This window comes from Anser brachyrhynchus (assembly GCF_964034855.1).
Source record: "Anser brachyrhynchus genome assembly, chromosome: Z".
Lineage (NCBI taxonomy): Eukaryota > Metazoa > Chordata > Aves > Anseriformes > Anatidae > Anser > Anser brachyrhynchus.
In genome coordinates, this window is record NC_137697.1 from 6,361,463 (window position 1) to 6,384,553 (window position 23,091).

Here is a 23,091-nt window from a genome sequence, read left to right on the forward strand (position 1 = left end):
TGTTAGAGGATGCATATGGAGGTTTGGGGACAGGAATCCCCATCTGTCTTCATCCCTGTGTTAAATCTCCATCTGCTGTGAAGGTGACATGTGGAAGAACGTGGACTTGTAGGTGTGCAAACATGTGGCAATTAATTTCAGGCATGTTCATGATCCAGCTGAGTGTGGGGGATTACAAAATAAAACATTTGCAGGATCAGGGCTCTACTCCGTACAGCAAATTTCCTGAGGAATAATGAAAGTCAATGCAACCTTATTCCTGGATTTCATTTGTGCTTGCTTGAGTAACTACTTAGAGGTCTAATTCATTCTCCTTTACTCACAATGGAAATACTTAGCAGTTCCTTGTTGTTTTCTGTTAAGCTGCTAGGTGCCACAGCAATTGAGGACAAGTTACAAGATGGGGTCCCGCAGACAATCGAGACTCTTGCCAAAGCCCACATTAAGATATGGGTTCTCACTGGAGACAAGCAAGGTAAAGGGGCTACGGTTCTGGATGTTTCCCTTCTCTTTCACTGGTGGGATGATTCTGCTAGGACCTGTGTTCTCATTGTCTCTCCTTTGAAAAACTGCACAGATGATAAACTTACAGGGCTTTGCTTCATTGCCAGCTAGACAAAACTCCAGCTAACTGGAATTAGACCAGATAACTGTAGCTGGTGCCTGTTCCTAATTCCTGTCCTGAGGCTGGAAGCAGTATGACAATAGCATCCTTTGCCATTGGAGAGGTGACAATGAGGATCCTGTAGTCTCTGTCTTATGCTGTGAAAAGACGTCACTTTAGTACAGTCAACCGTCCTGGTGAAGAAGGCTTGAAAAAATTTGGCCCCAGTTTCCAGGAACTTTAGGGCTAATGTTGATCTTATATCTGTTTCAATGTGGTCCTGGCATTCATATTCCAGAATGGAAATGGAGAAAACATAAGCTTCTGGAAAAGGCATTAAGTTGGTAAGAACTGTGAATAGAATCCAGTGATAGTTTTTTTTCTTTCAGAAATAGCAACCTTCCTGAAACAATGGTGCTTCCAGGAGACCAAAAGTAATTGTAAATCATTTCATCCAAAAAACAAGCAGACAACTTTTGAGAAAAATGAAGTGTCTCATTATTTCATGTTCAGAATGAAATAGTTTTGCTTATAAAATACCAAAATACTTCCCCCCTCTTCCCCCCCCCCCCCCCCCCCCAGAATATTCTAAACAAAATGTCTTGATATTCTTCTTCAGAGCTATGGTTTGAGGATTTTTTGGGGGAGGGGAGGGGAAGGAAAGCTAAGTATCCTGAAATTTTTTTTTTGGAATCAACATGAAACATCTTGGTAGCTCCAAGTATGCAGACTGAAGGGTCTTTTGAGCTTTTTTATTTTAGTAGAATTATTTTTTTCTGTGGCCTTGTGAAGCCTGATTAGGGGAGATTTGCTGCTACGTCCATCAGGGTGACTTGTCTGGCTGTCTTAAAATGTTGGCTCTGAAAGACTGCAAGCCCTTTTGAGTGAGAATGTGAGCTCTTGTCATGGGTGTAAAAAGTCCGCAGAGACTGTTGGTGGATTTGGGGTACTAAGATGTGTCATCTTCCTGGTTTATCTTTCTCAGAGACGGCAATGAATATTGGTTACTCCTGCAACTTGCTGAATGATGACATGGCAGATGTTTTTGTTATTGAAGGCAGCACATCTGATGATGTACTTAATGAACTCAGGTAAATGGCTGAAATATACAGCTTCATTACTCTGCACTTACAGTGGAATGGGGCAGTATGTTGTGTTATTTTAAATTATTTTATTTTATTTTATTTTATTTATTTGTTTATTTATTGTATGTTTACGTTGTATAGCTCATTTCAGGGACTCTAGATAAGGGCTGACCGACTTGGTCAAAGACCTAGCAGCTAAACATAGTGTAGAAATCTCCTGTGAAGATAAACTCCGAAACTTCTTGTTCCAAGAGGCCAAATCTATATAAATGAATAAGACAGCAGACTCAGGCAGGCAATGTCAATTGGCAATGGACAAATGATCTTGATCCACAAAACCTTTGGATCCAGGCTTGACCTATGCTGTTGCTCTACTGTTCATCCACGTTACAATTCTTTGCCTGGATATGTTCCTTTTCTAGCATTATCTGGGAACCTGATTTCTTCCATAGCCTCCTCAGAAGACACAAGTTCTTAGGTATAGGTGGAAAAATGGGAAGTTTTTCAGTCCTTTTCTGTTGAAGGAGGTGGTTGTCTGACAACATGCATGGAAAATCGGGATCCCTTTGGGATACTGTCCTTTGTGACATTCTGATGAGTTGTTTGACCTGTGGCAGCACAAGTTTAGCAAACACTTGTTAGAGTTTCAGAAGCATGTGGCTGATATGCACAAACAGCTGCAGCTAAACCATTCATGTTGTGGGGGATACAGGGAAAATGGAACTAATTTAACAAAGGGATGCAAAAAATTTCTATTTTTATAAAGTTGATTTAGTAAAGCATACATTTTTACAAGATTTTAATTATTATCTGGATACTTTTATTATTTTTTTAGGAATGCAAGGAAAAAGATGAAGCCAGACTCCTTTCTGGACAGCGATGAAATCAACATTCAGTTTGAAAAATCTTCCAAAAAAACAAAGCTCCTACCTGATGAGCAAGCAAATGGGGTGTATGGTCTGGTCATCAACGGTCACAGCCTGGTAAGGAAGGTTCAGAGTCATGATGGGACTGAGTTTTCTTAGAAACTTAATATGTTAGAATATGTTGGAAGTCTGAAAATGCTTTAAAAATTTAGCCAGAGAGGGCTGCTCCCCCCTCCCTCCCACCCACACTCCACTTGAAGGTTAGCTCTAGTTGTTATCTGAGACATCAAAGATGATGGGCAAGGTTTCAGAAGACTGGAACAGGGAAAAGCTAGTCCTGATGTTCAGTGAACAGAAGCAATAAAGATTATCCTTTCCAGAAATGTACTGGAAGAATAATCAGACACTCTGTGAATGCCCCAAGAAGATAACATCAAACATGGATTTTGAGTATGCCAAGAACATATTCTACTAAATATATCTGATAACAGATAGAGTGTACATCATATAACTTGACTAATAAATTGTTTGATGCTCTGTCCCATGATGTTGTTCCAAGCAAACTGAAGTAATATGGCCCAGATGAAATTTTTATGTGACAAATGCAAGACTGTTTGGCAGTATGGCTCATAAGGGTCTACTGTGGATCTGAAACAACAGCTAAGTGGTGTCTACAGGGGGCAATCTCACATCTATTCAATATTTAGTGTTTTAATTAACTGCCTACAAAGACAGCAAGCTTCTTAAATCTGTAGATAACACCAGGCTGGGAGGAACTGCAGGGGTGAGAAAGAGTTTAAAATTAGATTTGAAAACAATTATGAAATATTGGAGAAATACTTTGAAAAAATGGAAAATGTAGTTCCAGAGAGAACAAATGCATTGTCCTCCAATTTAACATAACCAACTGAACACAGAGAAATGTATGTATGTATGATCCTAAGACTTGTAAGACTTGTGAAGAAATCCTCCTGCTCCATTTGGCATCAGTAAAATCTTAGCTGAAATAATTCAAATTACTTGGGCCCTTTATTTTGAGAAAAATGTAGGCCAGCTAGAGAGAGTACAAAAAAACCTGTAAGATCATGTATGATCTGGAAAACATGGGGGAAAACAGAGCATTAAGTTTCTGAGCCTAGAGAATACTGGAACTGTGTACACGTGGTCTTGCTGAAACAGAGAGAAAGAGCAGAGCACAGCAGCGTCTGCAATGGCATCATCGTACAGCTAGTTGATCTGCATGCCATATCATTAATACGGTTTCTATGTGGTGATATTTTGCTGGTGCCGTGCAGTCAGGATGCTGTGTCCCTAGCTGCAGTGACTGGCATGTGCCCTAAAACCAAGTTGAGAAAGGTCTCTTGTTCCCTGCCCACCACTAATGGGAGGGAAGCAGAGGCACTGGTGACTCATAGCTTTTGGCTTTAAGAAAAAAAGACATCAGGCCAAAAGATGGTCTGCCTTACACTGAAAGGGCAGTGGGCCTGCTGTGATGGCTCTGAGGAAGAGAAAGTTGTGTAGATTCCTTCCATGAATGTCTACTGAGAAGAGACATAAACAAAGAATGGAGCCAAAAGCCACAATTTGAAAGAACTACAAAAAAATAAGACTGCTCCTTCTCATGAAGAGCCGGAGGGGTGACCAGACATCCAATTAGCTGTATGTTTCCTGAATAGATATAATGTGGCTGACTGATTTAAAAGGTCAGCACTCAGAGCAAAGTTGCATTTGCTCTGGTATTTTGTTTTGCTTTCTTATGCTCACCTGAGCTAAAGCTGCTCTGTGTGCGTTTTTCTTTCCTTTAAGTAATCCCAAATTGAAATCTGTTCCATTTATATAACAGATGTGGCAGAGCTTAAAAAATAAACCAAGAAGGATGAGCAAAGGCATGGAGATGGGCAGGGCTAGCTCAGGCCCTGTAGCAGCCGCATGAATAAAGTGCTCCCTCTTCTGCTGTACTGCCAGGATTTCAGCCAGAATGGCTGTTGTGCTGTTGTGTGATGGTTCCAAGGTCCACGCTCATAGGTGTATCAGGATTACTTACAGCAGTGAGATGCAATGGGCATTTTGATGAGAAAAACACCTACTGCATCAGCCTGACCTGGAAGAACTTTCAGGTGTCTCATACCTTCCTTGTGCTGAAAGCAAAACCAACTTCAGCTCTCATTTTCCTCCCACTGCATCCTCTTTGCCAGGCCACAGGCTGCTGCCAGTGTGTCACAACCTGCTAGGCACCGTCTTTGTCCTTTCTTCTCAGGCCTACGCGCTGGAAGGGAACCTGGAGCTGGAACTGGTGCGAACCGCCTGCATGTGCAAAGTGGTGATCTGCTGCCGGGTGACTCCGCTGCAGAAGGCCCAGGTGGTGGAACTGGTGAAGAAGTACAAGAAAGCGGTGACCCTGGCCATCGGAGATGGTGCCAACGACGTTAGCATGATCAAAAGTGAGTAATGGCTGACCGATAGCATGCCCCAGCAAACTGACTCAATGTCGTATTTGCTAACTGGCTTGGCACCAGCAGTGCATCTCTGAGGGGCCTCTGTATGATCCTGTCGTGGCATCAAGAGGTCATGTCCCAGGTTTCTTGTTTTTTGCCTTCAGAATAGACAAAAGCCCACTGGGGTGCAACAAGCCCACCCATAGGTCTGTATGGCCATCATCACAGTGGTAATAAAAAGAACGAACAAGCTTGTTTTAGACGGGGCCTAACTGCCAGGCAGAAAGAAAATTGTCATGCCTGTAAATGGTCTGTATAAAGATCCAGGATTTTTTTAACATTTCCATGTGGCAAGGAAAGAAAATCATCATACTTGTAAATAGTCTGTATAATGATCCAGGATTTTTTTAACATTTCCATGTGGTGAGGCCCTTTGTCAGTTATCTCCCTTGTGCTGTAAAACACAGGCCCCTAGGCCCCTTCACGTCTGATCATCATTTGATGCTGCATTACCTCAGTGATTTTATGAAAGAGATCCCCTAACTATGTATAATTAAATTAAGATTATTCAGAAGGGCCTATTGCTAATCTTCCTTGTGTTAATTTGCAAGAATTGATTAACTGGAGCCATTTAATTAAGAAAGAAAAGGCTAAGTAGGGAGCTTCAAGGGAGATAAGTCAGGCAGACAGTGAAGAAAGGATAAGAAAAGCAAGTTAAAATGTACGGGATAATTAGAAACTAACCCTACCACTACAAGAGGGTTGGGACTTTGGGATTTTATCAACTCACTGTTCCATGGAAAACTCTGAATCTCACCAACCTTCAGCCATCAAGATTGTCCTCATTAGTTAAAGCTGTATAATTAGCTGTCACATTAAACTTATGTCCGTGTTTAATAAACCCAAGTTGCTATTAAAAGAGACATGACTTTTCTATCTAATTATTTGATTGAACTAATAAAGCCCAAGAAATGTAAAAAGGCTACAGTCTGCCTTGTTCCACTGTGTCTGAGAAATCTATAAGGGGTTTGACAACTTAAAGGTTTTGCTTGTCTGGAATGATGTTTTAAGGTTGTTGGAAGGATATGCTTGCATGTAAATACAATTCATATGACAATATGAAAAAACACTCTTAACTTCTAACAGCAGCAATGATTCGTGCTGTTGGAAAACATGAATTGCCATTGAGCGTGTCATTCCATTCAGATACTACAAGCCAGTTATGGAAAATGTATCAACACAGATAAAATCATAATGCGGCTGAAAAAATTAGTGCCCCCCAATTATTTTTTTCTTGAATATCTTTACATATGATTTTTTTCTTTTATGCAGGCTGGGAGGGAATTAACACAGTGTCTCAATGAGGGGAATTCTTTTAAGTAGTGGGATTACCCAAACCTTCACTGTACTGACATGACCAATAACCTTCTTGTTGCAGCTGCCCACATTGGGGTTGGTATCAGTGGCCAGGAGGGGATGCAGGCGGTCTTGTCCAGTGACTTCTCGTTCGCACAGTTCCGCTACCTGCAGCGCCTGCTCTTAGTCCACGGCCGCTGGTCCTACATCCGCATGTGCAAGTTCCTCAAATACTTCTTCTATAAGAATTTTGCCTTCACGTTAGTGCATTTCTGGTATGGATTCTTCTCTGGCTTCTCAGCACAGGTAGGTTAGCTTCTGTTTTCTTATGGTTATGTCTAGCATTTTTAAGCAAAGTATCTGAAAATACTTTAAATGGAAATAAAACTTTTTGGATGTGTTCAAACTGACCACAGACATCAAACAATGATGCAGATTACTCAGAGCCTGACCAGTTTGGTGCAGATCTGTGTAAGACCCATGATTGCCTTATTATCACATTTAAAGTAATCAGTTTAACCCCAGATCACCTGCATGCTTCAGTAGCTTATAAGAAAAGCAAATCTCATGCAGAGAAAAATCTTGTGTCAGTTCAAGACAAACCTATTTCCAACACAAAGAAGTACCGAGGAAGCACAGACATGAAAATACCAGTCTTGGGGCTGAGTGTATACCAGCAGGGATGCCCTGCTGCTGCCTGTCTGCAGCCCACAGCCCAACACTGCTCCACCAGGTGGATGCTGCTGTGCAGGCATTTTGGCTCCTTTTTTAAAGTGAGCAGTGACTTCTGCAAATGCAGGCATGCAGGAATGCCTTTCCATGAGCACACAAGAAGAGCCTTACTGGGCCAGGTCAAGGGGCACTTTGGCCCAGTATCCTGTCTGTGGCCAGTAGTGGATACTTAGCAAACAGGACTAGCATAAAGTTATTTGTCCTGTGTGTATTCCCCCATCTTCTGGTAATGAGCAGTTTAGGGCTGCTGAGCTGAAGTCATTTTATACTTTGGGTCTTGATAGTATCTTCAGTCAAGATGTTCCAGAATGGCTGAGCTTGGCAGGACCTCTGGAGGGCATCTGGTCCAATCCCCCTGGTCAAGCAGGACAACCTACAGCAGGTTGTCCAGGACCATGTCCAGGCAGTTTTTGAAGATCTCATAGGAGGGAGATTCCTTTTATAATTGTGTATTCTTTTGAAGAGAAGGAAAAGGCAGCCTTCTGCTAACCCCACGCTCTGTATCTTCTCTTTAGACTGTCTATGATGAGTGGTTCATTACGCTTTACAATTTGGTTTACACCTCCCTCCCGGTGCTAGGAATGAGCCTCTTCGATCAGGTACTGTTTTAATCACTGCTTGTCTCTGGGTACTTTGAGTTGGTTCCATGAAGCAAAAGCAGCTGACTTTTTGGCTAGTTATTGTGATAGCCCCTCAAATAGTTTATTGCCAGTGAGAACTGAGAGCACATAAAAGGATACATAAGGGAGGAGACTGTATATTATCCTGATCTGGCCCGAGGGTTTCAGTGCATGGTGACATTTTTGGGTTAGGCTGTTGACTACAATAAAAGCTGGCATTGCAACACTCCCCTGGAGTAGTCATATCTTACCAGGTCTTTTCCTGAAGCCAGACAAGTGGCTTTTTAATCACCACACAGAATAACAAATGATGCAAAACTCTGTAGATCTCCTCAGCCAGGTGTTCCAGGCTCAGCCTTTCTAGTGGAGGTCTTCCTGCAGTAATTTCACATACATATTGTTACCTCAATAGAAATACAGCAATAAAGGAATTTTCTAGCCCTTAGCTTCCAGAAAACTCTTAGGAGAACAGGTCATGCAGTCTGATTAAGGTGAAACGTACCTTCAATTTTTCAAATGCTTACACTAGTCAAATTTCTCAGCACAAGAAAGGTGAAATTCAGTATGGAAAATGTGTCCAGGTGACCTTGGGATGCAGCATGCTAGTCAGCACAACTGAATGAATTGTGTGCAAAGCCTTTTCTCATGGAAATGCACATCACAAGGACATGACAGCCTTAAGTGGTCTTGTGTGGTCTGTCGGGTGGGTGCCAGCAAATCTGATCGTCTCCTCTCTACTTTCAGGATGTGGATGATCGTTGGAGTTTGCTGTTTCCTCAGCTATATGTGCCTGGCCAGCAGAACCTCTATTTTAACAAAATAGTGTTTGTCAAGTGCATGTTGCAAGGGATCTACAGTTCCCTCATTCTGTTCTTTATCCCCTATGGGGCCATGTACAATACAATGAGAAGTGATGGGAAAGCCATTGCTGACTACCAGTCCTTTGCACTGATGGCCCAGACTTGCTTACTGATCGTGGTGTCTGTACAGGTAAGGCATCCTTGGTGAAGTTTTTAGGAATCAGTTACTATTTTATGAAGGCAGCATCTGGAGAGACACTTGGGATTCTGACAGCATAGTGCTTGCTGCTGCATCTTGAATTTCTGCAAAAATAAGTCTTGACACTTGATTATTCTCCTTGGTTCAACAGAACAGCAGCTTTGTCTGTTATGAAAGATCACCGTCACAGGAAGACAGTCCTTGCCTTGGGAAGCTTCATGTCACAGCAGACAAAACAGTTAAGGCTAGGAGTAGAAAAGGACTTATTCCATTTTTTGGGATCGGTTTGAAGTATAGGAGTGTCTGTCTGCTATCAGGCATGTACTTGTAGGGCCTTCATCATGGTGAGACCCCATGCATGGTGCAGATGCTAGAACTACACCTGCTGGAAGAAATAAGTAAGACTTGGAAGGAGGTACAAATTTCAGATGGTACTGACAGGATGAGTGAAATTTCTCAAAACAAAAGCAGATTTATCACACTTCCCTAGCTAATAGTTTCTGCTGTCTGAGGTCATGTAGGCTCCTTCTGCCAACTTTCAGTGCAAGGTCACAGCTTGGGGTGGGAACATAAGCATGGCTCCATTGATGAGAGTATCCTGTCTCCAGTACTGGTCACCAGTCAGTCCTTGAGAAGAGGGCAAGAACAGGGCAAATGTAGTAATTCTTGCCTGGAATGCTCTTCCAGCATCCTGTGATCTGTGGTTTGGTATTTCTTGAGTCTTGAATGAATAACACTCTTGGGGGCAGCAGTACAAAGTGAAGGACAAGATCTCTGGTGGTGTTCAAAATAAATCTGCTAAATAATTAAGGCACTGAAAACTTCTGTGTTGCTCTCTTTCAGATTGGCTTGGACACCTCGTACTGGACAGTTGTGAACCAGTTCTTCATCTGGGGCAGCCTTTCTGTTTACTTTGCTATCACCTTCACTATGTATAGTGACGGCATGTACCTGATCTTCACAGCCTCGTTTCCTTTTGTTGGTAAGCTCTTGGACAAAACTGGATTGCACTCGGCTTAACTCTGTCAAGTATTTCTAGTACGTTTTACTGCCTCTCTGAAGGCAATAACATGCTACAGAATATATCGATTTCCTTTCCTACAAGAAATGCCAGGCTATTTCCAAAGGCTGATGGGAATGCTTATTTTGAATCCCATCCATCCATGTGAACATGTGCCATGTTCACTTCCTCGCATAAGAATGCACATTCACACATAGCCAGAGGCCTGATACTTTAAATAAATTTGCTGAGCTGGCTGGAGTATTTTCGGCTACACTTTTACAGTGTTTCCAGATGTCCAATTCTTATGGATATCTGGAAGCATTTTGTTTGCAGAAGGATGTGTGTTCTTCTGTAAATAAGTTGACATGTTGGTATAGTACAGGAGGGCATAGAAATACAACATTCATTTAAACATGAGAAAAATACATGTGGCTGTAGTGAGCCTTCATCCAAGTTGAATGACAAATGTCCAAGAAAAAGGAAATAAGAGGGATGACCAGCCCTTTGGAGTACTGCGTATGAGGTTTCTAAACGTGTGCAAAAAGTGAAAGATACCATAAAAAAATCTTGGATTGGTGTAGTAATCAATACTTTTATTTCTGGATGAGTTGTAAGCCAAAACCTGTTCTGCCCATCCTTACTGCAATATCAAGGTGCTTGTTCATTTTAGAAATATCTGAGGTTGCAATGTTGCATCAGTTGTTGCAATGTATTTTCCAAGCAGATGGTCATATCCACTGTAAGATGGCTTTTAGTATCAAAAGTGCTGAGTGAGAGAAGGCAGAGTGGCTGTTCAGTTTCCAAAGACAGCTGGTAACTCACTTGCTAGGGATATCTCTACCTGCTGCTCTGTTGGCACTACCGAGGTCAAATTAGCCATAATGCTGAGTGCTACTTAATAAGGTCTCAGTCTGAAGCCGTGTCTAAGGAAACTGTTTCTAGTCTAGACTCAGTCAACTTGTTTACTTTAATTTCAGTGGAGTTGTAATACAGCAGAGTTTGGCCAAGTGAAAAGAAAACACTCAGCAACTTTACTGCCAACAGCATCATTAAACCTGGTAATGAGGGTTTTGCAGACTGTTTGCTCTATCCTACGTTCCTTCAGTTTTTGGAGAAGCCAGAAGCCAGCACTCTGGTTTCAAAGAACATGGCAGTATCACGCCACCACATGGCAGATGCTCTGCACACAGAGCCTTTAGGCCACGCTGCCTGTGCACACCCAGAGCAATGCACACTGCTCTCATAAAGGGCTGTGACCCCATCAGCTACTGGGAAGAGTCCATGGGCTTTAGGAAATGCTGCTGGAAAGTAAAAAAAGAGTATTCTTCCTTTGGCACTGGCATCCTAGCAAAAGGTGAGAGGGCTGGACTGCTGCTGAAGGTCTCTTGAATGTTTACATCGGACTTTTGCAGTGATTCGACTCTTTGTAAAGTGATAAAGCACACATTCTGATATCTTGTCTCTCTGAGTAGCTGCCGCAGTTGAGTCTGAACATTGCATTCCTGTTTCAGACAGTGATAATGGTATTGCTGTCCTCTCTGCAGCAAGTTGATATCACTGTTGGAGAAGATGTCTACTTTATATTTTGGTCCGTTTGCCAAGTACTTTGGAGTCATAGTGATTGAATTATGATGTTAAAAAGAATGATGGTGAGAGGCACTACTCCTACGTTTTTAATCGTGTGTTTGTTTTTCAGGTACAGCTCGAAACACCCTCAGCCAACCCAACGTGTGGCTAGCAATCTTCCTCAGCATCGCCCTCTGTGTGCTGCCTGTGGTTGGCTTTCGATTCCTGAAAGCTCAGCTAAAGCCAACTGCCAGTGACAAAGTAAGGAGATGTTTCAGTAAACCAGAAGCCCTCTTACTACCAGCTAGGCTTACTGCGGAGCCATACTGCAGGGGCCTTGCATTGCTCAGAGTGTATGTTCCTGCAGGTGCAAGTGCTGCCGTCCGTCTGGCTTCTAGTCCCTTGAGAAGGAGGACTGAATTTGGGTTTTGGCATAGCTGAAACCATCTGCAGCTGGTACTGAAGCAGAGATTATTTAGATGTGGATTGGGTTGCACTGGAGCAAGGAAGCAGCACTATTTTTAGGTGCAGGGTTTAAGTGGTGGGGCTTGGTGGCAAAGGAGCAGTGTATTTCAGTCCTGCCGCACAATTTTTAGCCTGGCAGACCGCAGCCTTTGCCCTCCACCCAGGCATTCATGTTTGCTGTTTATTTTTATTTTTATTTTTTGACTTCAGAATTTACTTCATTTGTAGCCAGTGGTTATTTGCCCCCTCTGAATCCAGCTGCCCTCCCATGCCCCAGAATTTAACGGTGAGGCCAACAGGGCAAGGAGAGGCTGGGAGAGATGGACAGGGCAGAGAGCGCCGCTCACTACAGCGAATGACCCCCTGCACAAGACTAGCATCACCACAGCTCCCCAGGCTTCCCCTCAAACACGAGCATCTCCTAAATGCTGCTGCCACCTCGTGCTTCCTTCCTCTTCCTGCACTTAGCTGCGAGGCATGAGTGTCTCTGAGCAGAGCCTCAAAGGCGTGCTCCTCAGAGGTCGCCTTGGTCATCCCTGGGATGTCTGCACAACTCCCCAGGTGCTCCAGGGCTCTTGGAGAAGGAGTGAAGGGGAATGTTTGGCCCTTGCAGAGGGGTAGGGGGTTGCTAGAGAAGATCGCTAGGTAGGAAAGTCCTCAGGGCACAGAGGAAGTTCAGATGTGCAAAAATGGGCTGAATTTACTCTTCAGCTGAGTAGAAGCTTGACGTAGCTATGGCCCAGATTGCCATCTTTCATGCATTGGGTGAGCACCTCTAGTGCAAAATCACTTTTTTTTTTTTTTTCCTCCAGGAAATGAACTGTCACAGGAGAGGGTTTTTTTGGGTTTCCTACTGTATAGAGATCCCCAGCTGGCAGCATAAGAGGAACTTAAATAGAGGCTTGACAATTAGAGAGCCAAGTGCCTACAGCATTGTCCCAGGCACGATGGACAGAGGCTGGGCAGCTGGGGATTATCCTGAGCCACTGGCACTTAGCGTTGTCCTTCTGCCTCTGACAGCCCAGTTCTGAATAGATGCCTGTCAGCAGAAGATCTTGGTGGCCATGTGGGAACAGAGAGCCTTCTACCTGCAAATAAAGTGCATCATATTTCTCCCTTCTGCCAAGGGATAAGAGAGTCCATCGATCATCATTCTCATCATAAAAAGATTTTATTTATTAGAGTTCCCCTGTAGTAGTCTATTTTCTGGATTAAGTAAGCCAATGTTTTGACATTTTCTTATAAATCATGTTTTCTGGACTTTTGGCTATCATTGTGATGACTTTCACATTTTGGATTACTTGACTGAAGCGTTTAAAAGAGCTGCAGCAAAACCCCAGCTGAGGCCTCACAGGGCTGTAAGGAACAATATGCTGAAATCATCTCCACCCATGTCTTACAGATGACACTCCCAGCAACGCTTTTCAGAATAAGATTTGTTTTTCCTTTTACCAGGCTGCCACCCTGTGCTGCAAGTTCGGTTTCTGCTCTGCAACCCATCCTGCCATCCTCCTGCTTTGTCAATCATTTTTTGGCTTTGAACCCCTGCATTTTTCCCCCTTTCTTTGCTCCTCTTTTGCTGTGCTTCTGAACAATGATGCATTTGTTCCATCTTATTTTCTGATTTCAGGTCCTACTCAAGATCAAAGAAGCCAAAAAGAGGCCGCCTCCACCCTCACCCAAGAGACGCCTGCGTCGGACCAGCACGCGCCGCTCCGGCTATGCCTTCTCTCACCAGCACGGCTTCGGGGCGCTCATTATGTCGGGGAGAAACATGCGGCCAAAATCACCTTTTGCTACAACGGGAACATTTTCACCCAATAGTGACAAACATAAACACAAGGGACTGTAAGAACCCAAACCAACCAAACCGAACCAAAAAGGGCTGTTGGGAGAGGAGGCTGTGCTCCCTGCAAAGCACCGAGCCCGTGGCTGCCCAGAGCTCTGTCCTCTGAGCTACCAAAGCAAGGGCCTGGGCCTTTCCTTTCTCCCACATGCACTCTCTGGACTCAGCTCCTCTTCCAAAGACGTGTCCTGCTCCTGGGGAAGGAGGGGCAGGGGGAAGCAAAGACACCGTGTGGTATCTCAGAGGGCCTCCCTGGTGTGAGATTATGCTGTGGGAGGCTCCCTGAGTTTGTTTGTAACGCTACTTTTTTCTCCCCTTACATACCTCAGAGCAAAGTGAAGTCCAGGCTGCGGAAAAGGCTGAATTGGCAATGTCCTTCTCAATCATGTGCCTTTGGGTCTATCATGAATCCACTGTGGGCCTTATTACTGGGGTGACAGCATTGACCCCAGGTGTGCCTTAGGTCCAGCCACACAACCCCCAAATCAACAGTCTCTGTAATACGTGCAATTCTGTAGCCTTTTAACTATTTTGTACAGAAGCACTTTGGAAGGGATGAGTTTGAAGTAACCTCCTTCCAATCCAACAGTTAATTCTGTTTCTCAAAAGGAGGCCAGTGCCCCAAACCATCCTCTTCCTGCATATGCAGCCAAGAGTGCAAGCTCAGAGACATTCCTAGTTGGTTGAGGGACAAGGACTCGGCATTCATCAGTTTGCCCTGTCTTGTCTGCAATGCAAATCCGCTCTTGTTGCAAAAGACCTTTGTCCTCACAGCCATCTCAGGTTTTGTAGCTGGGCACTAGCCATTTCATTTAGACTTAAAATAGAAGGGCAAAAGGAGTTCAGGCACCCACATAGATCAAGCCATAAAATCCAGCACGGAGAAGCCCGTATCATGGCTAGGGCTCATGTGAGCCTCCAGCACCAGGTGAACTTCCCACCATAACAGACTGAGGCACATGCAGTGTTTGACTGGATGGAAATCATGCAAGAAATATCAGAGGCTAAGATGCTATTTCACTGCTGGCATGGGTTGTCCTGCCCTTTATTCTGCTGGTGCTGTGAGTAACAGATGAAGCGTGACCTGGTTGTCCTCTCACCCACCCTGCTGCCTGATGTGGTCAAGTTTCAGAGGATCTTAGTGAGGGCTCAGGGGCCTCTGCTGAGTTTCTCTGTGCTGGCTGGTATTTTGTTTGGGAAAGGTTCATCCGTCAATCACAAGTTCTAGAGAGCAGAAGGCTCCACCAAATCCTATCAACCTGACTGCCAGCAGAGGGACCTGGTGAATTGGTGGTGATCTCTAGATGCTGGGATTTTCTCATGGGTTTGTAACACCAGTACCATAACCAGCAGGGTTACTGGGTGGAAGGCCAGTGTGGCAGCATGAGGATCCGTCCCTCAGTGCTGCTGAGCTGTCTAAATGGGGATTTTTTTTTTTGTGCAGAGGACTAAGCAGCTTTGGCTGTTACATTTTCTCATCTCCTTTATACAAATTTAGACTCTTCCCTAGTATGGAATTAGAATTTTTGCACACTAACCATCTGGTATTTAGTGGGAGCACTCTGCCTTGAGTCTCTGAGCTATCAGTGGAGGCAATCTATGATGGCAAGAGGCCAGCAATGTCCCCACTTCATCAGGTCTGCATACAACACCTTGCTGCCTGTGGTCCCAGTTTCAGCAGTTACAGTACAACAGTATGAAATTGTTTCAGCGCTAATAGAAGGTTTCATCTCCCTGTGTTTAACTCAGCACAGATAAAAAAAACAGTCTGTTGCACCTGCTGCTCTGGGAGGCTCCTTGCAAACTGCGGTATTGAATTTCAGCATAGGCAGTGCAAACTAGAGCTGGGACTGGATCCAGACTTCATCAGGCAGGAGCTGCTTGCGAGGGAAGGAGCAAATTCTAATCCAGTTATCTCCCCTGCAAGGGGATATCTAAATAAAGTGAGAGCCTGAGGAAACTGCTGTGATAGTTGGTGCTTCACCTTTCCCTTTGCAGAAGCAATCATGGCTTTCTGGTTAGGATGATGTCTTTCACAGTCAGCATCTCCAGTGTGAGAGGAAAAAGGAGAGTGAGGAGAGTGTGTGCAGGTAAGCAGACATCCCTGCAACACCCAGCCTGGCGTGTGGACTGAGAGCCCTATCAAAGCTGTTCCCAGCATGTCATGCAGCAGCTTTTAATGCTGATCAGCAGAGGCAGAGCTTTTGTTGAGAGCGAGGAAACTCTGAGACTGTGTCACTCTTGTCACAAGGTTTACATACAAAGCACCTTCTGGCTAAAGGGGATTTGCAAAGGCTGCAGAGGACGTGCAGGGGCTGATGGATCTGTTGGGGAACTTGTTCCAGCTACAACTATTTCAGTGGCTTTGACCAGATCGACATTTGAGACATATCAGCTGGCAGTGATGTTTGTCCTACATCACTCCTGATTTTGTAAAATATTTTTTTTTAAATAAAAAGAGAATATTGGGATGATTGATTTGTTGCCAGCCTGCTAATTGATCAGAAGTGTTTATAACCATCCAGTTAGGTTGTTCCTGGGTCTGCTAAGTGGCGGGATGGGCTCTGGGAGGACGGATCTGAGATAACAGTGCTTTTAATGTGGTGTCCTGACTCGGGGAACAATCGGGAAAGCAAGGAAGCTGCAGGGGACTACTAAGAGCAGCAAGACGCTAGGAAAAGCCCTGCGGGCGGTGGTCGTGCTGGAGCTGCTCTTCCCGAACTTCTCTGCTATCCTGCAAGGGTGCTCTTATCAGAGGTCTTATCGTAGATGTTTTTCTGAGCTTCTGCTGCCACTGCGGCCGCACAGGCCAGATTCGATCTCCTTCTGCAGCCGGATTTTCTCCGAGCAGGACGCTCTCGCAATTTTGCACTCTTACAAATAACCAAAGCAGCTGAACGCGATCGCAGGGGAGGGGGGGAGGGGGGTCTCTTTCTGCCGCTTGCTTCACCCTGCGGCAGCCCCAACCTTTCGGGCAAGGATCCCCGGGACGGAGCCTCCCCCCGGAGCTGCCCCGGGGGCGGTCACGGCTGGGGGGGCCGAGGGGGGCGGACAGCAGCGAGGCCCCGCCTCGGCGCCCGGCTGCAAACAGCGGAGCGGCACCGGCTGGGTGAGCGGGGCTGGGGCCGGGGGGGAGGTCGTGGGGGGGCCCCGGGGGGCTGGGGATGCTCGCAGGGGATGCGAGCTGTTGTGTAATGGTTAAAGGAGAGCTTGAGGACGGCCGTTTGGTCTTTTTTGGAGGTCTTCTGTTTGAGAGAGAGATCCTCCCCCCACCCCTTCCAAAAAAAAAAATCCCCGTTTCATTTATTTATTTATTTGTTTGTTTGTTTATTTTTTCTATGCATTATTCTGTAACACAGAGGTTTGTGCACAGCTTCTGCTGTAGCACCTACATTCTCACTGCCCCACGGTTTTGGGGTCAGGAAAGACAATGCTTTAATGCTGACCAGTGAGTGATACGGTTACTTCTTGTATACAGCAGCAGAGAGGGGGAGGGCACAGCAGAGCATCTCCTCCCCCCTCTGCTCCCCCAGAATGTGACAGTGGAATATCACAGTGAAATATCGGTGAAACACCTAGAGGGTTCTCTAGGTAGCTCCTGCTGGGCTCCTGGCAGCTCTCACCTCGTCCGTGTGCATCCACACAAGGCTCTTGCACTGACCTGTAGCCTGGAAGTCACTAATCATAAGCAGCTCCTATGGCACGGGAGGGTGAGGGAGTGCCACGTGCTGGCCCCAAGATCTCTAGGGGGTGTGATTCTCAGCAAGGACTGTCGCAAGAAGGGAGCCCTCTGAATAGTGACCCCTGCTAATTCCCAGCTGGGACCAAGGGTGGGCACTTAATGGACCTCGTGGGTACCTTTGGGCAGAGGTGCTGTGTGCTGTAACCCCTTCAGAGCACTGACAAAACTCATCCTAAAACCAGCTGTGCCAGCTGGAAGCTGGAAGGCTTCCTCTTCAGATGCTTGATTTTTTTTCCCCTCTCATTTTCAGCCTAAATGTGTTCACAGCACATTCACTCTCTCGTTGTGCCAGCATTATCCTTTTGCTTCAGCAGTTTTGTTTGTCTCCTGTGATATATTTAGAGAGCAATCCTATACGCTCTCTGCCTACATTTGGCTAGGCTAAACAAGCCAGGCTCTTAAGTTTCTTCTTGTTTGATAGGTTTTCTGTTTCCCTGAGGCCCTTTATGCACCTGTTCATTTGAGTTTATCATTTTTAAATGCAGATGACCAGATTTGTTTTGTATGGTGCTCCTGTCACCAGTGCCTGTACAATTGTGCTGATGGTTCGCTGCCTTGTCTAGCCTAGATTTGCTTTTCTTATGTCCACATCATCTCTGCAATCCCCCGGGCAGTTCGTGGTTATTATTCTGAGCTTTGCTGTCAATACGCACAGTTGTCCAGCTCTGTACTTGCAGCAAAGCTCTCACTCAGGCAAACTAATACCACAGGACATGGGGAGAATGAAGCTTGAAAATGCACCTTTCCTTCAACACATACTTTTTGAGTAGATATAAATCTTCTTGTTCTGACTTTGTAAGCATGTTGTTTATTGCAATGGGAAGAACGCTGGCGCCAGTCCATGCTGGTGCCTCTCTGGGGAGACTTAACCCGGAATTTAGTGGCAGAGGGTTGCCCATTTCAGACAGCCTCAGGACTGGGTGCTTTGGACAGAGGCCCCCGGTCAGGCCACGTTCCTGTGCATCCATCCATCTAGGGTACCCAGCACCCAGAGTTCCTGTGTGCCTGGATGAAGTCGAGGTATTAGGTAAATAAATACTTCTTGTCTCTTGCTGCCTCATGTCTGATGATGTGGGAAGGAGCTGCAGTCATCATAGCATAAGTCTGTGCATGCTTTAAACTGATGCCCTCAGGGGCTTCTCCATGAGCCTGGTAAGGGCTTTATCTGCACCTGCTGATATTTTGGCCACTGTGAATGTGCTGGGGTGAGGGAGCTGTCATTTCTCCCAGCGAAGGCGAGTTTCTAGCCTCAGCCCCCTGCCCAGGAGCAGGTTTCGGTGCTCTGGACTGGGTTCCTGAAGTGGCTATGCTACCAGGCTCAGAAGAAGTGCACGGAGCCGTTCTGACCAGGCTTGATCGAAGAACACCGTTGGCCATAGCTGCAGCTCAGCTGCAGTTTGGTTTTCCCAAAACTAGCCTGCTGCTGTCCTACTTTTTATAATTCACCCAGAAGTAGATTTTTTTTTTCTCCTGCTGGTGCTGTGAAGGAGCATCCTCTCTCCTGTGGCTCCCAGCGTGAAGGGGAGTGGGTCTCGTCCCCCCCATCTCCCTGCTCGTGCTGGATGGAGCTGCTGCGCCGAGCCTTTCTGCGCAGAGCCAAGCCCTCTGCCAGACCCCAGGGCTATAAATGGACCTGGCCTCTTCCACGCCCTCCCAGCAGCACGAGATGCTGCGGGAAATCGGAGCGAGGCCAGGATTCCTCTGAATTAGGAAAACAAACCTTCCTACCGCTGCCTCATGGCAGGACCTCTGTCAGTTTTGGCTTCGGGGGCAGCTATCTGTGCCCCCAGGAAGGCAGTGCTGCAGAGCTGGAGGTCTGCACTATGAGGGCAGGTGGTCCCCGACCTGCATGCCACGCTGGGGCAGACCTGGAGGTGCTGTCACCCCTGGCCACCCCACGCACGGCACCGCAGATGTCTGTCTGATCCCAGTGCTGTGTCCCGAGGGAAGACCAATGGTACTGCTGCTGGCTGCATCCTGCTTCCACATCGTATTAGGTACTTAATAAAAGAAGCCTGGCTTCTTGCACAAACCCCTATTTGCCTCCCTTAGCTTTGGGATTTATGACAGAGATCCTGGGATCTTTGAGCCTTACGTCTCTCCTGCGAGGCGGGGAGGATCAGCGCCGTCTTGTTCCGCAAGCGCTGGGACCAGGAGCGTGCAGAGCAAGGTGACTCAGGGAGACAGTAGCTGCCCTGAATCTTAAACTGAAGTCTTTGTGTCAGCTTGAGCAGAGTGCTACCCCCCATCAGGCCATTCATTCCATGCACAGTGCAGGTCTGTATTTAGAAAACTAATTTGTACTCTCCTGTTTAAGAAACAGAGTCTGACAGTCTCCTGGTTGATGTGCTTCAGAGATGCTGCTGGGCCAGGTCCCTGCCTGCTGGCCTTTCACTGAGTGGTGGTTTTGCATCCTTGGGGCTTGGCAGCACCTAGAGGCCTCGTTACCTGCTGGCTAATGAGCCCTCAACAACCTGCAGGCTGTGGTTAAGGGAACATTTAATATTCAGAAGGTGTGAGCCTGGTTTGTTGCTGCCAGCGCCTGCAGTTCTGCTTCTGGTTCAGTTTTTGCTGGGGCAGCAGATGCTGTCTGACACCTTTGGCTGCGCAGGGTGCCTGGCTCCTTGTGTTTTTTTGCTCTGCAGTGGCTGGGTTGTGCTGCAGATCGAGTGGGCTGGCAGAGCAGGTGTGCAGCGAGCAGTACGTCTGCTCTCTTTTCAAGTGAGCTGCACAGTGTCATACCCCAGCCCGCTCACAGGGCTTATGGTTTGCTAAAACCTCCTTTCTGTCTCTCTGCTGGGACTGCAGACAAAATTTTGCAGGGATGGGGGGTAGATGAGGTGCTTCCTCCAGCTTTTCCCCACTCCGTCAAGCTGCTGTGGCAAGGGTATCTCTGTGGAATTAATGAAATTAAGTTATCATGTGTAGATGTAGCTGCCTGATGTTGTTTCCTGCGGTTAGCTCTGCTGAAGCCAGGCCAGGCATCAGATCCTGTGGGTTTGCCAGCTCGACTTGGAGCACTTCAGGGGAAGCTTGTCTGGGAGGAGTTTTAATGCTTGCTCTGTCCCTGCCAGATGTTCAGGGAGGCTGCTTCCCCCAGCTCTGCTTGGCCTCATGCAACCTGCCTTCTGCTGAACACTTAATTCGCAGTTCTTCACCGAAGGATACGTGCAAGGGTGTTTCCTGAGCGTAGGTCTGTGATGCGGAGTGTGACCATCCTGCTGCTGTCACGGTTGTGCTCCCACACCCACGGCTTTGAGACTCTGCCTGGCAAAGCCTGTGGTGTGTCCGTCAGGTGTCTGCGACGGGGTGAGGGACTGGGAGGGCCGGAGCAGAGCATGAAGCAGCAGTTACCATCAGGGCTGTCCCATGCAAAGCTGCACAGCTCCCCGCATCAGGCCACAGTGGGGGATCCCACTGAGATGGGGCAGCACAGGCTGTTAGAAACGCCTTCCTGGTGATGTGCCACCTGCTGCAGTCCTCTGCTGTCTCCCTCTGTCAGGCTGGGAGCCAGTCTGCCCCACTCCACCATGGTCTCCAGTTTATCAGAGGAAGGGCAAGGCCTGTCTGTGCCTTTTCCTGTCACTCCTTTCCTCCGTCACTGCTCTGCAGGGAAGGCAGAGGCGGAGGAGCAATTTCTGGCTGGGGTGGTGGGAGTCCTGGTGCCTTTGGCTGGAGGGAGTGATGGCAGCAACACCCGCAGCCTTTTGCGTGGGGGGGCCACATAGGTCTCAGTTCGCCCTGCAGCACAGCAGTGCTTTTGCTACGGAAGGGGCTGGGATGGATGTGGTAATGCTTGCGTCTCAGCCAAGCCGAGCTGATGTCCCCGGAGCGATGCTTCTCCCAGAGGATGCCACAATGAGTTATGTCCAAGCACGGGGTTTGATACTCCATCATTGCACTGTGCCTGCTGAGTCCCAGCCTTGGTTCCTTCCCTCCTCCTGGAGGAGGGACCTCACACTGCAAATTTTCTAACTTTTTTTTTTTTTGATAGCAAATCTGAAAGCACTTGCAGGTGGAAGAGACTGGTGCAGGCACAGCAGTGTGCCAGGCATGGCAGTGGCTGTTGCAGAGAGCACACCAGCTCAGCCAGCCACTGCTGCCCAGCCAGGAGAGGAGCGAGGTGTTGGCTCCTATCTCTGCTCCTCTGGGCTTCTGGTTAGGATCCAATTTATGTCCTGATGGAACAAAATCTGGATTCTTTGAGCTTCTTCATATAGTGCTGGGTGTTTGTTCTAACCATCCAAATGTCTAGCTCTACAGAAAGGGCAAGGAGCAGGCTTGCTCCATCTTTTCCAAGTTCCGTGTTGTAATTTCCTCCACAATCTCAGTAGTAAATATCTCCAGCCTCCCTCCACTGAGAACTGGGAAGGGCTGGAAATGCACTGCCTTGCTGATGGCAGAATGCCTGAGATGCTCCTTTTAGGAGCAGTAGCAGGAGCTGCTGTTACTTGCTGCTCACCCCACTGAAATTTTACCAAACCAGTGTTTTGTTTCTGTGGAAGCTGGCTGAGGCTGTAACAAAAGCAACCAGACAGTAATGGTCATGCAATTTTTGTCTGCCATTCAGCTTGTTGCAGGTGGATTCTTAACTGCTGGGGCCTGAGTCTGGCATCACAGCAAGACGGAGATTTGGGGAATGCTGGACGTGGAACTGAGTAATAATTTTACTTCTGCCTTATTCTTGTAAAGAGCTGAATGCAAATCTGTGCACTCCAACATTTGTGCCTCTTTCAGTGGGCCAGATAAAGAGTTTAAAGTCCCTGTAGCGTTGCCCAGCTCCCTGCTCCCTGCAGAGAGAGAAAAAAAAAAAAAAAAGCCTCTTGGCAGCCTCAAGCTGTTTTTAAACGAGACAAATGCCTGAGGTGCCTGTCTGCCAGAGCCTCCAGCCTGTACATCGAGTCCCTTTTTAGCATGCTTCTCCCTGCCTCTATATCTGGCTCTCGTTCCTTGCTCGGGGAACGTGACCTCATCATTGTTTTGGTATTTCCAGTGATTCAGCCTGGTCTGGGGCAGGGAGGAGTCGTTCCTGGGGCGGACGGGCGGGTGTTTGTGCGTTGCTGGAATTCCAGCATGGTGCAGCCCCAGCCCTTCCGCTGCCTTGACAGCTCTCCTCCAGCCCTCAGCTGATGCGCTGCATTCCTGCCTGGCAGATGGCCTGGGCACAGCTGGGAGAGGCACCCCAGCTCCTGCTTTCGGGGCCGATGGGGATCTTTGCTGCCTACATGCCTTGGTGAGGGCGAAGGAAGCTGAGAGCAGTGGTGTGCGTGCCTGGGACAGCCACAAGGAGCCTGCTTTAGGGGTGGAAAATGAGCTTTGCAGAATGCTTGTAACTATTTCCAGGCTGCAAGCGTCCCGTAATGAACTTAACTTCACAACAGCTGCAGAAGCTTGGTAAGTGTTATGGTGCTTGTTTCACAGGTGGGGAAACTGAGGTATGGGACAGGGTAGTGGTCTGCTTGAGGTCTTACGCAGCTGGAGCTGGGAAAGTAAACTCCCACGGAGCGATGCTGACCGTGCCTGTCCTCTCCAGTACTGTCTGGATTCCTCCAGCGACTGCGGGCAGCGGGTCAGACCAAGGTGGAGCAGTGCTCGTAGGGAGGAGCAGCTTCTAAAGCAAGATGAGGCCAGGCTGTGCAGATGCCTAAACCACATCTTCCATGGGTATCACTTCCCTGAAGGCAAAGGGGAGAGCTTGCTGCCAGCGTTCCCCAGCCAAGGTCAGTGCTCGTGGCAGGCTGTGGATGCCGCAGGGCTCTCACTTGTGCCTCA

At 47.0% G+C, this 23,091-nt stretch overlaps 2 protein-coding genes across 8 annotated transcripts in view; both read left to right on the top strand.

Annotated features, from left to right (window-relative positions):
• Window positions 1–16,051, top strand: part of LOC308185398 (phospholipid-transporting ATPase ID-like) — an 87,388-nt gene extending 71,337 nt beyond the window's left edge. For all 4 annotated transcript variants that reach the window (XM_080573410.1, XM_080573409.1, XM_080573408.1 and 1 more), the window contains 10 exons: window positions 364–475; window positions 1,590–1,695; window positions 2,525–2,672; window positions 4,813–4,996; window positions 6,429–6,652; window positions 7,594–7,677; window positions 8,443–8,688; window positions 9,541–9,679; window positions 11,397–11,527; window positions 13,362–16,051. In XM_080573410.1, the coding sequence (XP_080429536.1) occupies window positions 364–475; window positions 1,590–1,695; window positions 2,525–2,672; window positions 4,813–4,996; window positions 6,429–6,652; window positions 7,594–7,677; window positions 8,443–8,688; window positions 9,541–9,679; window positions 11,397–11,527; window positions 13,362–13,583 (1,596 nt within the window). In that variant the 3' untranslated portion in view covers window positions 13,584–16,051. The remainder of the gene's footprint in view (window positions 1–363; window positions 476–1,589; window positions 1,696–2,524; window positions 2,673–4,812; window positions 4,997–6,428; window positions 6,653–7,593; window positions 7,678–8,442; window positions 8,689–9,540; window positions 9,680–11,396; window positions 11,528–13,361) is intronic.
• Window positions 16,052–16,567: 516 nt separating this feature from the next.
• RUSC2 (RUN and SH3 domain containing 2) overlaps window positions 16,568–23,091 on the top strand; it is a 53,347-nt gene continuing 46,823 nt past the window's right edge. Inside the window, exon 1 of one of the 4 annotated variants that reach the window (XM_080573403.1) lies at window positions 16,568–16,686. The gene's annotated coding sequence lies outside the window, so the exon portion shown is untranslated. Of the gene's footprint in view, window positions 16,687–22,318; window positions 22,714–23,091 lie in introns of those variants that run through there. The other 3 variants (XM_080573402.1, XM_080573404.1, XM_080573405.1) reach the window with 3 other exon arrangements.